Here is a 13,804-nt window from a genome sequence, read left to right on the forward strand (position 1 = left end):
GGCACTGACCCAGTCCCATGAAGTAGCACTCTGCCCAAGAATGTTCCTCACAGAGTAAGCATTCCTTCTTACCAAGGGTCCTTCCTCCGTCTTACGCAAAGGTTGGCTGTCTTTGTCTCCGTGCGACTGAAGCCTGGCCACTGACAGATGCAACTGGGGGGAGAGTACACAAACACGCTTTAAAAAGATGCTGCTTTTTCTGTTAATCTTCACAGTTAGATCACATTGCAGGGAGAGGATCCTTTGCATAAGCAACTGCAAACTGGTATCAAAGAGATGCCATGAAGTTAGTGGCTGATTCCGCACACGTTGGATAATGCACTTTCAATGCACTTTATCCATCGTTTGAGGTGGATTTTTTGTTCCGCACACAAAAAAATCCGTTCCAAATGATCTATAAAGAGGATTGGAAGTGCATTATCCAACGTGTGCAGAATCACTCAGTGTTTGGGATTCATGAGACATCATCAGGGGAAGAAAGAGAGCTGGCAGGAAGCCTTGGTGGCGTGCCCAGCCCCAAAGTTGCCCAGTTTGGTGTAGTGGTTAAGAGCGCCAGGACTCTAATCTGGAGAGCCGGGTTTGATTCCCCACTCCTCCTCTTGAAGCCAGCTGGGTGACCTTGGGCTAGTCACAGCTCTCTGGAGCTCTCTCAGCCTCACCCACCTTACAGGGTGTGTGTTGTTGTGGGGATGATAACATACTTTGTAAACCGCTCTGAGTGGGTGTTAAGTCATCATGAAGGGCGGTATATAAATCGAATGTTGTTGTTGTTATTATTTGAATTATATGAAACACAAACAACAATAAGCAGAGGTCACTCACATGCTATTATTGATTGGCCTTGCTAAGCTGATACAAGTTTCCACCGGAGACCTAAGTATGAACCAAATATCAGCGTAATATGTATGCTGTTCCAAGTAGTGCCGTAGCTACTTGGAACAGCGTAATAACAACAATAACAACAACGACAACAACAACAACCGAAGGAAGGGAGTAACTGAAGGTATTTCGGGAGTCAGGAGCTTGCTGAATATGAACGGCTGGTTCAAGTGGACAGTTCGGGTCTGGGTAGATCAATGAACTCGGTTGCCTTAAACAGAGGCTGATCTTTGGTGAATTTAGGCTGGCATCCTCTACTTGGGCTGGTAATGGCTCTCCAAACCCTCTGGCAGAGGGCGGCCTCTCTCAACCCTCAACTGCACTATCAAAGATCATTTAACCGGAGCTGGTGAGAATTAAACCTGGGACCTTATCCATTCTACGGGAAGCTTCTGGTTTAAATCTCACCTGAGCCACCAACACGCTAATTTGCTTTCTCGTTTGTTTAGATATTTATACCTCCTCCTTTTTTCTACCCAGTGGGGACCCAAAATGGCTTATGACATTGCTGTTCCCTCCTTCATTTCATCCTCACAACAACCCTGTAAGGTAAGTTAGGCTGAGAGACAGTGACTGGCCTAAGGTCCCCCAGTGAGCTTCCATGGCAGGGTGGGGATTTGAACCTGGGGCTTCCAGACCCTAACCCGACACTCTAACCCCTATGCATTACTGGCTTTCTAAATTAAATGGCTCGGGCAAGATGCTGTTCTCACATCCTCAGCTCCCTCCGTGTGCTACATTGTGGGCATAAAAATACTAGCCTAATGGTGTTGTGATCGCTCAAAAATGTTCTAAAATGCTAAATGTTAGGACTGTAACATCAGTAAGGATGAGGCTCACAGCAAGATATGGTAAAAGTATTGGCTTAGCAGCCACTGGACTCCAAACGATACTTCCTTGGGCTGGAGCACAGCCTGCCAAAGACCCAACAGCAGGATCCAATCAAGGCATTCGGCCAAGAGGTGCCAGTTGGATCCCTCCTGCAGGGGCCGGGCAGGTCTTGGGTCTCTGGCACTGCATTGCCCCATGCCCAGGGCTGACAGAGAGGCCTCACTTCTTTCTCCAGCTCTTTGATCCGGTTGTTCAGCTGCTTCACTTTGGTTTTCTCTTTCTCGGCCTCGGCAGTCAGGTGACGGTTCTGTTTGGCCAACTGGACAATTTTACTGGCAGCAATGTCTCCCGTCAAGCCGCCTGTTCCTGCCGAAGAAAAAGGAAGAAGCATGGGGGCAATCAGAAAATGAGAGACGGGATGTCTCGATTTCAGACCCGTAGCTACTCAGTGGGCATTATAAACAGTGACGAGAATACAGAGGGTTTCTACGGGTTCAGCTAGGCCACCACCACAGGTTAGTCTGGCCCAACTACATAATATAGAGCAATGGACATATTTTAAGCATTCAAAAAGTGATGAAAAATTAAAGTAATACAGTAATAATAAAGTACAGACATAGAAAAATACACACGTATGTAAGCACCGAACTGGATAGCCCAGGGCAGATTCCAGACGGCCCTCCCCATGCCGAAACGTCGCGCGTTGTCGCACGGAAAACGCGAAATATTGCGTTTTACGCGCGACGTTTTGGCATGGGGAGGGCCGTCTGGAATCGGCCCAGGAGAGCCTCTTGCCATGAAAACCCCACCAGGGGTTGCCTTAAGTCAACCATGACTTGAGGGCAGGATTTCATTTCATATATGTGGAACGGCCTGCCTGAGGAGGTCAGGAGAGCCCCCACTCTCCTGGATTTCCGCAAATGATGCAAAACCGAACTATACAAAAAGGCTTTTTACTCAAATGGGAGGGCTGTATTGTAGGGATGCTTCACTAACGAGTTGGGGACCATAGACTTCACCACTATGTTGCCTTACATATTATCTGCGGCTTTAAATATGTACTCCTATGTACCACCAGTGCTTCACGTTGTCTAATGTTAGTCCTAGAATTGATTATGTTCTGCTGCAGTATTTTTTTGACTCTGTATTGGATTCTTGCTGATACTATGTCTTTGTGAACTTGTATCTATTTACCCTATGGCATTGTTTATGGAAATGACCTTGATACTGTATTGAAATGCATTTGATACTGATTGTGCTAATCTCATACTGTGTAATCCACCTTGAGTCTCAGTGAGAAAGGAGGACTGTAAATGAGATAAATATGTATGTATGTAGTTTTTTCACTGTAATATTTCAATAAAAATCCTGTGCTTATTTAAAGAAATCCTTGTGTATTGTGACTACCATCCCCTAAACAATTCCTTAATGGTTAAAGGTGGAACCTTCCTTTTATATTAGTGATTTTAAGTTCACATACACATTCCTGAAAGGGATGTGAGTGTATGGAGTGATGGCAGAAACTCCATCAGCGAATAAAATAGACGATGACCTCTGCCCAGACTCTTGAGTCTGATGTAGGCAGATGGGTAACTAGCCAGCCAAGGCCTCATGGACAGATAATCACGGTCGCATGTTGCAAGAATTGTGTCTCTGCTCTGACTGTCTCACTATGGTGCACTTCATTTGATTGATTCTATACAGAAATTAATATCAGGCGATTGCTACTTTGGTTTGATTTCACGGTTCCTTCTTCAAGTACTGTATCTAACGTGACATTAAACTGAAAAATACAGACCAATAATAATCAGCAAACAAAGACAGACAAAAGAAAAACTAAAGCTATAGCTGCTTTTATTTACTGATATATTTCTTTAACACTGGCATCATTTTCTGTTCCAGAGGTGCAGCCACATTAGTTTATTATAGCTATAGCATCTGGAGAAGCGAGCTCGGACTCCTGAAAGCTCTTGCTGGAAGAAATACTGGCCGTTTCCACACGGCTTACCTTCTTCCGAAAACTTCCAAAAACCAGCATCTTTACGTGCGAAATCGCACCAGGAAGACGCTGTTAGTGCGTGAAATCGCACGAGAAGATGCTGTTATCACGGAAGACAGCGTCTTCTCACGGGATTTCACGTGATAACAGCATGCGAAGACGCTGTTTTTCGGAAGATTTCGGAAGAAGGTAAGCCGTGTGGAAATGGCCACTGTTTGTCTTTGGGATGCTGCAGATAACAGATCATTTTCTGTTCCGGGCAGCAGTGCCACCTGGTGTGAGACTTCAGGATTATCCATCAATATTGTTAAACAAGCTCTCTTCTGTAACTTAATCTTAATTCTCCTCTTCCTCGTTTCCTTCCTTGGTCTTCCTTCTCTCTCTCAGCAGGTTTCAGGGGAGAAGATGCCAGTGAAACTTCATGTGCTCCAAGGTCTGTGGCTCAGCAACAAAGCACCCATGCTGCACGCAGGAGATGAGACTCCGGCATCTCCAACGATAAATGAGGCCAGGTAACAAACAGTAGGAAAGTCAATTCTCTGCCTGGGTCCCTTGAGACCTTTTCACAGCCAGAAGGTCTGACCTGATATAAGGCAGCTTTATATATTTGTGATTAAAATCAGGGGAGCACAGGCCTATGAATTCACCAGGGTGAACTCACCAGTGCAAAAAACCTAAAAATCTAACTACCAGTCGCTTAAAATGTAATTGTATTAGATATTTCAAAATACAATTTCATTTTATACAATTTAAAACTGTAGGCCCAATGGTTGTTGTGGATTTTCCGGGCTGTATGGCCGCGGTCTTGGCATTGTAGTTCCTGACGTTTCGCCAGCAGCTGTGGCTGGCATCTTCAGAGATGTAGCACCGAAAGACAGAGATCTCTCAGGGTCTCTCAGTGATTATGATTAAAATCAGGGGAGCACAGGCCTATGAATTCACCAGGGTGAACCCACCAGTGCAAAAAACCTAAAAATCTAAATACCAGTCGCTTATGATTTTAATCATCTCTCAGTGTCAACACTGTAGGCCCAATGCTTTTATATTGAATGGATTGGATCCATCAGTCCATTTCCATGGAAGAAATTATTTCCAGCCCTGGAGCATGACTTTCTTGCCCCTCCTGCTGCCATCGGGGGGGGGGGCATTTTTAACGGCAGAGGGAGCGGGGAGGAGAGAAAGTTACACTCTGTGAGTGGAAATACTTTCTTCTGCAGGGATGCTTTCAAGGACCCAAGCCATTGGCTAGAATACTGGAAGACGAGAGAAGTTTTACATCTTTCCGAGCGGATAGGCAGAATCTTGCATGCTTTTCCTTGAATCTCCATAGATAAGAGGACTGCAGTCCTGCTTCTTCAGTGAACGTTGAAAATTCAGGGAAAGGGTATGAGATCTCAGAGTTCTACCCCAGTGCTATGACTCTAGCTGGCCACGGAATGGACGTGGAGAATACTGCTGGTTTAGGGTGAAAAAGGGAGAAGGGACATGAGGCAGTGAAGAAGCGGGACGAGTGCAGAGTTGCTCATGAGGGAAAGGAGAAGAAGGGAAGACTTTTTGAGGGAAATCTGTTTTCAGTGGCTTGTATCTTATCGATCTGCTCAGCCAGTTTCAAAGCCTAAAGAACCTCCTTCAGTCAGAAGGAACCACGACTGAGTGGTAGAGCATCTGCTTGGCATGTGGAACGTCCCGGGTTCAGTCGTGGGCATCTCCAGATAAAATGATCAGGCTGTACCCAGGGCTTTTTTTCAGCAGGAACGTGGTGGAACAGAGTTCTGGCACCTCTTGAAAATACTCGGAAATAGTGCTTGAAAATAATATTATTTCAAAGAATCCCGTGTGTTTCTTCCTCATTTCCCTCTTGAGAGTTCCGCCACCTCTTTTCCCAGACACCCCCCCCCCCCTGTAGTTGATATAGATGTTCTCTGCCAGAGACCCTGGAGAGCCGCTGCCAGTCTAAGTAGACAATACTAATTTTGGTGGGCCAAAGGTCTGATTCAGTATAAGGCAGTGACGTGTGTTCAAGAAGTTCCTTTAGGAGTGGCCATTGGCTTTAAATAAATCTGACCATAGTCAGCGTAGGCATAGAAAGGGTTAGAAAGAGATGAGGTATGGGGAATGGCTCTCCTTCAGCAATGCGGGACGGACAAGCCAAGCCAAGGAAAAGGAAAATTATCTTGGGACTGTCATGCACTCTCAGTCTAACCCATAGGTGACAGCGTTGCTGGGGAGATAAAATGAGGAATGATACGTCCTTGGAGGAAAGGTAGCAGAAGAGTGTACTAAATAGGTGAGATAGACAGGCTTGTAGGTCATAATCCGCACTGAGCCTGTTGATGCGGGGAGGGCAGAATATAAATTGAATTAAATAAATAAATGGAAACAACATCATTATTATTTCTGGGCTGTCCATACGCAGTGCTCATTCCAGATTCTTTACTGTGAAGTTGCACCAGGGGTGGGGTCGACGCCGGGAGGTGCACACTTTAAAAGCGGGATGCCCAGCCGGTGAAGGGGTGGGCGGCGGCAGAAGGAACGAGGAGAGCAGCATGCAAGATGCGAGAGCGAGAGGCACAGCGGTGGCGGCATAGCGCAGGGAGAGCCCAGAGGAGGCAGCTGGCAGAGGCGTGCTTGGAAGAAGGTGCCAAAGCCCCAGACCTGGAGCAAGGACCAGGACGGATGCGAGTGACCTGGAGAGCTGAGAGCAGCAAGCGAGGCAGGAGGCACAGCTGGTCAAGACCAGACGGCAACAGCCCACCAAGGAAGCGCCTATCAGCCTGAAGACCCAGCTCCCTAGCACCCACCTCGCCAGGTTGTCAGCTCCAGAGGGCCACCTCTGTGGCTCCGCAAGACAAGAGATTACAGGTGAAAGTGGCACAGGGAAGTAAGGTCAGGTAGCATTAGCACAAGAGGGCCGATGATGAGATAAGGGAGTGGCTGCCTGAAGTAAGAGCACTGCCTCTCTTCTCTGGCCTTGGGGAACATCACAGAAGCCTTTTCAAAAAGGAAGCCAAAGTGGCTTCTGAAAGGCCAAGATGTTCTAATGGGCTTGGGCTTCTTGTGGACAAAGAACTGACTTGCCTTGCTCTGAGCAACTCCACGGCTTTCTTAGTGCCCAACAGCTGCATAGAGAGCCAGTTTTGTGTAGCGGTTAAGAGCGGCAGGACTCTAATCTGGAGAGCCGGGTTTGATTCCCCACTCCTCCACTTGGAGCCAGCTGGGTGACCTTGGGTCAGTCACAGCTCTCTCAGAGCTCTCTCAGCACCACTCACCTCACAGGGTGATTGTTGTCGTGGGGATAATAATAAACCGCTCTGAGTGGGTGTTGTCTTGAAGGGCAGTATATAAATTGACTGTTGTTGTTGTTGTTATTATTATATCAGCTTCTCCTACAACTAGGATAGCCCAGGTGAGCCCGATCTTATCAGATCTCAAAAGCTAAGCAAGGTTGGCCTTGGTTAGTAATTGGATGGGAGACCTCCAGTGAAGACCAAGGTTGCGGAGGCAGGCAATGGCAAACCTGTTAGTCTCTTGCCATGAAAACCCCACCAGGGGTCACCATAAGTCAGCTATGACTTCAGGGCACTCTCCGCCACCCCCTACAACCTACCTCTCACCATCACAAAATGCTGCCACCGAAATAAAATGACAAAACTGAAACCTGCTTATATCACACTGATTGCTTTGCACCATTTGCTCTGGGTTTACTCAGTGGAGAATGTAAGCCCTTGGTGACGTACATCAAGCCTTAACTGGAGTTATCTTTCACTTCTAAATAAACATCTGCTTGCTATGGCTGGTGTATGGACCTCATGACTGCTGTATGCCATGGAAGTTGTATCAACCCACCAAGAGGTCAAGAAGAAGACCTAGCAAGTTTACCCATCAAGGCCAGCCTTTCTTCCTCTATTTTCTTCTGCAGCTGTTTGATTTCGAAGTCTCGCTCCTTCAACAGTTTGTACAGCCGGCCGTTTTCATCTAAGGTCTCTCGAAGCTGCTGCTGCAACTGTTCATTTTCATCCTCGAGCAATCTGGGAAACAAGAGAAGAAATGATTACCCAGCGTGTACGGCTGTTGCCGGTTTGGCTTCAGAAGGAACGGTAGCTCACATGCACCACAAGTAATTTGGAACTCTGGCCTCGACCAGGGTCAGGGCCTTTTCTGCCCTGGCCCCGGCCTGGTGGAACGCTCTCCCGCTGGAGACTCGGGCCCTGCGGGACCTGTTACAGTTCCACAGGGCCTGTAAAACGGAGATGTTCTGCTGGGCCTTTGGCTGAGGACCAGCAGGTGTCCTTTCACCCTTCCACCTAAGACCACCACCTTTTCTGTGACTGCCCTTGGCCATGTGTACGCTCACATGCTATGGCTCATATGCAGCTGTCGATTGTTTATTTAAGTGGCCTATACACAGACGGCGCCGAAACTGTTTTAATGATTGTTCTTCTTATTTTACTTCTGTACAATGATTGTACTTCTGATTTTATTGTTTTTATAATTAACTTATTGTACTGTATGCATGCTGTGAGCCACCCTGAGCCCATTCGTGGGGAGGGCGGGGTATACATTAATTAATTATATAAATAAACAAACTTATTGCTGCAGGATGTTGTGATGGCCGACGACATGACAAAGGGACAAGTGTGAACATTTTAAAGTGGAGATGGTGAAGCGAGAAGGACAGAGCCAGCATTCTGACAAGACTAAATACAGATTATTTCCCTGGTTGAATCCCTGCTTTCACCTTCCTCAGGCTACTTCCTTTGACTCCGAGAATGCTCAAGTGTAGAGAGACGCAATGCTAGCTAGGAAGAGCAGTTTAAACAGATAGAGCCAAAGGCTCTGTCAAGTTCACCTCTCTACAGAGCAGGCAAAGATGGCTCCTCAGAGGTTTTTTTAATTTCCTCTTCCCCCAACAGAGTCTTTGGAGAGGTGAAGAGGAAATTAACAAACCCTCTGAGGAGTGATCTTTGCCGGCTCTGTAGAGAGGTTAAACTACTCTTTCCGGGTAGCATTGCATCTCCCTACACTTACTTGAGCGTTCTCGCGTAAGATGTCTCGTGTACAGAGACTCTCAAATGTGCAAGTTTGTAGGCTGCCGGGGAGCACCTGGTGGCCACTGTGCAAAGCTGGAAGCTGGACTACATGGACCAACGGTCTGCTTCAATACAGCTGAGCTTATAAACTTAGGAATATTATGGGACCAGCACTAATTGGTTGTTCAATTACTTTTGGAAGACCCTGTAGTAGCTTAGTGGTGTTTCCCAAGGAAGAGACGCTGACTCAACCCTTATGGGTAGAAAGAGTTGAACAGGGAGCTTTGTTCAGTGGCAGCATCCTCTACGCTCTCTTAGTCCATGCGAGGGTCGATATTTGCATAACTTTCTTTCAAGCTGTCAATCGGGGGCATACTAATACTATTAAATGCTCGGATTTGGCTCCAGGCAGTCATTTCAACTTCAGACAAGGCCACGACAACTTACAGTGTAATCTGAAAGAGATTTATAACCTTCAAAGCCCTTGACTTAGAAGAGTGCAACTCTGTGAGGGTTACCAATTTCAAGGTAGGGCCTGGAGTTCTCCCAGAATTAGTCATGATCTCCAGACTACAGATATCACTTCTCCTGTAGAAAACGGCAATTTCAGAGAACGGACTCTAAACTCTGTTTAGGATTGCCCAGCAAGTTTGCACGTGCAAAGCCTAGTAAAACACCTTTCATGCTTAACTATCGAAGCCAGTAAGTTTTATAGGCTCCCACCATAAACGTCTGCCCTTTTGACATGGATTAAAGTGGTCAAATATTATGAACATCTTAAATCCAGAGCGATGTGGTGTCGATTATCTGTTTCTAATTGCTCCTCATGCCACGCAGGCGCTAGCACAGGGACGGCAGCAGCGTTGAGGTCCTGCAACTCAACGGTACGTCAATGCAGTCAAAGCACCAGATCTGCAATGTGGACTTGAAAATCGTATACAGAGACTTCCTATCCTGCCTTTGTTTTCCAGATCAAAAAAGTTGAGGGACCTTTTACCTTTTGCTGAAGTCTTCCTCTGCCACCAGCGTGGATAAAGCGAGATCATCTCGGACTCCAAAGATCTCGTTTGGGCCATCCTTATCGCATTGGGTGAGACTCTGCTGCTTTTCTTTCTTTTTCTCCATCAAATTTTGCATCCTTTTCTGCTGCTGCTCCTGAAGCGTCTTAAACTGCATTTTTAGATTTTCGTTCACTTGTTCGTCCGACTCCATTATTTACTTTTAAAAGGAGCAAAGGAGAAAACAACGGTCAGGCCAGAACGCCCGTTCCTCAAGAGTGTTTTCTAGAACAGCTTCCTAAATAATACTTTCTCCCTCCCTCCTCCACTCCTGTAACATTGCTTCTCTTGTCCACTTTCAACCACATCACGCTTGCCCCATATTCCTGTTCCTACAAAGAAGCCCCATTTCAGCCACTCATGTGCACACATAGGATATTTGTTGAATATGTGGAGCTCTGCCAGAACAGGACTATCGATGTAGTTCTTTCTACACATTATTCCATTGTGCCTACAGGGCATACACTGACGTTCAAACGAATAGAGGAGCCCCCTGCTTTTGTGGAGCTCCTCAAATAAATCACTTGATACTCATGAGGCATCTTAAGTCTGATACGAACCTTACTGCAAGGAACCTGAAATGGCTGAAGAGTTTTCTAGCAAACGATGCATAGAAGGTTGTTGTGGAGGACTCTGATGGTGTGATCCTAACAAGAATCATACCCTTTTAAAGCAGGGACAGCCAGAGACCACTAAGGAAGGCTGGGGTTGTAACCAGGGGTCATTTCGTAGAAAAAGAGTGGCAGGAACTCATTAGCATAACTCATTTGCATATGCCACGCACCTTGACATCACTGAAAGTGTGTTATTAGCATAACTGATTTGCATATGCCCCACCCACTGACATCACTTATCCTGGCTGTTTTGGACCCAATCCTGAAAAAAGGGGCCCAAAATGGCAAAAAGGGGCTGAAAATGGCCAAAAAGGGGCCCCAAATGGTCAGGACTGGGCTGCTGCTGAGCGGGAGAGTGATCCACCACCCATCAGAGGCCTGATCCTGGCTGTTTCGGGGCCCATCCTGGCTGTTTTGGGCCGGATCCTGGCCATTTTGAGCCCGAATTGGGCTGCTTTGGTCCTCAATCCAGGCCAAAACAGGCCCAAAATCAGGTGGGCGGAGCCACCTGACATGTGACCTTTTTGGAGAACTACCGGAATGGCGTTCCTGCGCGTTCCCCCTCAAAATCAGCTCTGGTTGTAATGTAGAGGAAGGCAATGGCAAACCAACTCTATTCATCTCTTGCCTTGAAAACTCCATGGTCCTGAGGTTGACATGAGTCAGTTACGACTTCAAAGCATATGTATTGCCCAAGTTAGCCTGGTCTTGTCTGATCTTGGAAGCTAAGCATGGTCAGCTTTAATTAATACTTGGATGGCTGATCACCAAGGCTAGGGGCACTACGCAGAGGAAGGCAATGGCACACCGCTTCTGAATGTCTCTTGCTTTGAAAACCCTACGGGGTCGACATAAGTTGGCTGTGACTTGACAGCACTTACTTATTTATTTTCGATTTTTATTCCGCCCTCCCTGCACAGGCAGGCTCACAGAAGTCCACTGAAGTTAAAAGACTCGCTATGTGGGTCTAAGCCTGTGGGTTGCCATATTGCTTTTTAATATTTATGTAAAATGTTCTATAATATTTCTGAAGTTTTGGTTTTGGGTGTCATCTATATGCACAACCAACCGCATGTCTTTTTCAAGGTCAGATTCCATAAAAGGAGAAAAGCTGGATAAAAATACTGGTTCCGTCACATTGCTTATTAGATGTCTCATCCTGTCGATTACATTGATGTACACTGTGTAATCTGCCTTGAGTCTCAACCAACCAACCAACCAACCAACCAACCAACCAACCAACCAACCAACCAACCAACCAACCAACCAACCAACCAACCAACCAACCAACCAACCAACCAACCAACCAACTAACGAGTAGGGGACGCAGTCCATCAGAAACCTGACTGGTTCCAAAGATCACTGCTAATTATTGTGATGACAGAAATCACCCATTTCAGATTCAAGGGAGCACCCAGAGTACAGCACAAGCCTATAAATGTCTACTCACAAGTCAATCCTGTTACTCACAAGTAAATGTGCATAATCTCAGCCTTAGTCTGCGGCATCCAAAACAGCAGAAAATCTCGTGGCACTCGGAAAAATTAGCGAAAGCTTTTACCAAGATGACTCTGTTTATCTTTCAGGAGCCCCTCCAAATCACTGCTTAATTCTATTGACTAATTCGATGCTCAAAAACTTCTTGCAACATTTTGCTATCTGCATAAGATGTATGGTTTGCAGGGGGGCTGTGGGCGTGCATCGGCCTCCTGGATCCACCTCTTGCCTGCATTGTATTAGCCCTTTTAATTTCTAAACATATGAATGGAGGAAGCTAAGCTCTTTTTTTAAAAGAAAAACCTTGAGTTTAAGCATTACAATGAAAAAATATTCACATGACTTCACCCCACACTCCCCAAATAGGGTTGCCAACGCTGGGGTTAAAAATTCCTGGAGATTTGGGAAGCAGCCCCGGGAGGGTGAGGTTTGGGGAGGGGAAGGAGAGCTCAGCAGGGTATAAGGTCCTAGAGTCCACCCTGCAAAGCAGACATTTTCAGGGGAACTGAGCTCTGCAGATCACTTGACATCCTGGGAGGTCTCCAGGCCCCACTGGAGGTTGGGAACCCTGCTATCAAAGACAAAACGGGAATAGGGCAAGGATGGGCACCAGTAAAAGGGGGTGCGGCAAAAGAAGGGCAATTGCAGAGTGTGGAATTTGGGGGTTGGATAGCCTCCCTTTTTGCAAATGTGTTTAAACACTTTAAAAAGAAGTTTTAAGCGGTAGCCTCGAACAGCAAGATTTGAGCGCGGTGGCACCTTAGAGACCAGCAAGATTTCCAGAGTGTAAGCTTTCGGGAGTCACAGCTCCTTTTTTGAGAAGGGGGTCCTAAATGGGAGTGGGCAGGAAGCATGGCTCTTCTCTTTCCTCCTACTTGCATCCCTGGGGAGGAACGGGAGGGGAAGAAGAGGACCAGCAGCAGGGTTGCCAACCTCCCGGTGAGTCCTGGAGATCTGGAATCACAACTGATTAACAAGCCCCATAGATCAGTTCCTCTGGAGAAAACGGCTTCTTTGGAAGGTGGATTTTATGGCATGAAACTTTGCCGAGGCCCCTCCCTAAACCCTGCCCTCCCTAGGCTCCGCCCACACATCTCCAGGAATTTCTCACAGTGGAGTTGGCAACCCTTCCCACCTCGCTTTTCTGCCCCCAGAAGAGCGCGACTTGCCGGCTTTCTCTCCCTCCCTGCCCCTCCTCACCTCTCCGGCCGGGTCTTGCCAGGCGAGGCCTTCCCACGGAGGCCGAGGCCTAGCGCCAGGCCTCGGAGCAGGACGCGGTTGCCATGGCAACCGTCGCCATGGAGACGCTGCAGGGCCTAAGCAGGGAAAGGGAAAACAGCTTGTCTGCCCTGGGGTTGCCAACCTCCTGTAATGACAACTCGCCTCGATTATAAGCAGGGTTGCCAACCTCCAGGTAGAACCTAGAGATCTGCAATGACAAGTGAGCTCCAGATCGTGAGCAGGGTTGCCAACCTCCAGGTAGCTCAGCTGCTCTAGGGTTGTCAGGTCCAGGTTAGGAAAGTTCAGATTTGGGGGATGGATCCTGGAGACGGCAAGATTTGGGGAGGGGAGAGGTATAATGCCATAGAGTCCATCTTCCAAAACAACCATTTTCTCCAGGGGAACTGATCTGTCACCTGGAGATCAGTTGCAATTCCGGGGGATCTCCAGCCACCACCTGGAGACTGGCAACCCTACTCAGCTCTGTCTACCCCAGGAATGACACGGGATCAGCGCCCCTAAAAGTCCAAATTGTGCTCCAAACATCAGGCCTGCCTCTGTCCATTTAAACAATCCCATCTTAGGGAAGAGCGTTCAGGCGCCTGCTCCATCATGTGCTTAAGTCATCCTTTGAAAAAACGCATTACGTTTGTGAGCATGGCCAAGCGGCCAAAG

At 47.2% G+C, this 13,804-nt stretch overlaps 1 protein-coding gene across 1 annotated transcript in view; it reads right to left on the reverse strand.

Annotated features, from left to right (window-relative positions):
• The window catches only part of CCDC13 (coiled-coil domain containing 13), a 31,075-nt gene extending 21,030 nt beyond the window's left edge, over window positions 1-10,045 (reverse strand). The window contains exons 1-4 of the mRNA XM_054991615.1: window positions 9,737-10,045; window positions 7,589-7,737; window positions 1,934-2,076; window positions 73-153 (exon numbers count right to left, since the gene is read on the reverse strand). Of these exons, the coding sequence (XP_054847590.1) occupies window positions 73-153; window positions 1,934-2,076; window positions 7,589-7,737; window positions 9,737-9,951 (588 nt within the window). The 5' untranslated portion in view covers window positions 9,952-10,045. The remainder of the gene's footprint in view (window positions 1-72; window positions 154-1,933; window positions 2,077-7,588; window positions 7,738-9,736) is intronic.
• Between the last annotated feature and the right edge of the window lie 3,759 nt (window positions 10,046-13,804).

Source organism: Eublepharis macularius, chromosome 11 (genome assembly GCF_028583425.1).
Source record: "Eublepharis macularius isolate TG4126 chromosome 11, MPM_Emac_v1.0, whole genome shotgun sequence".
In the NCBI taxonomy this organism is placed as follows: domain Eukaryota; kingdom Metazoa; phylum Chordata; class Lepidosauria; order Squamata; family Eublepharidae; genus Eublepharis; species Eublepharis macularius.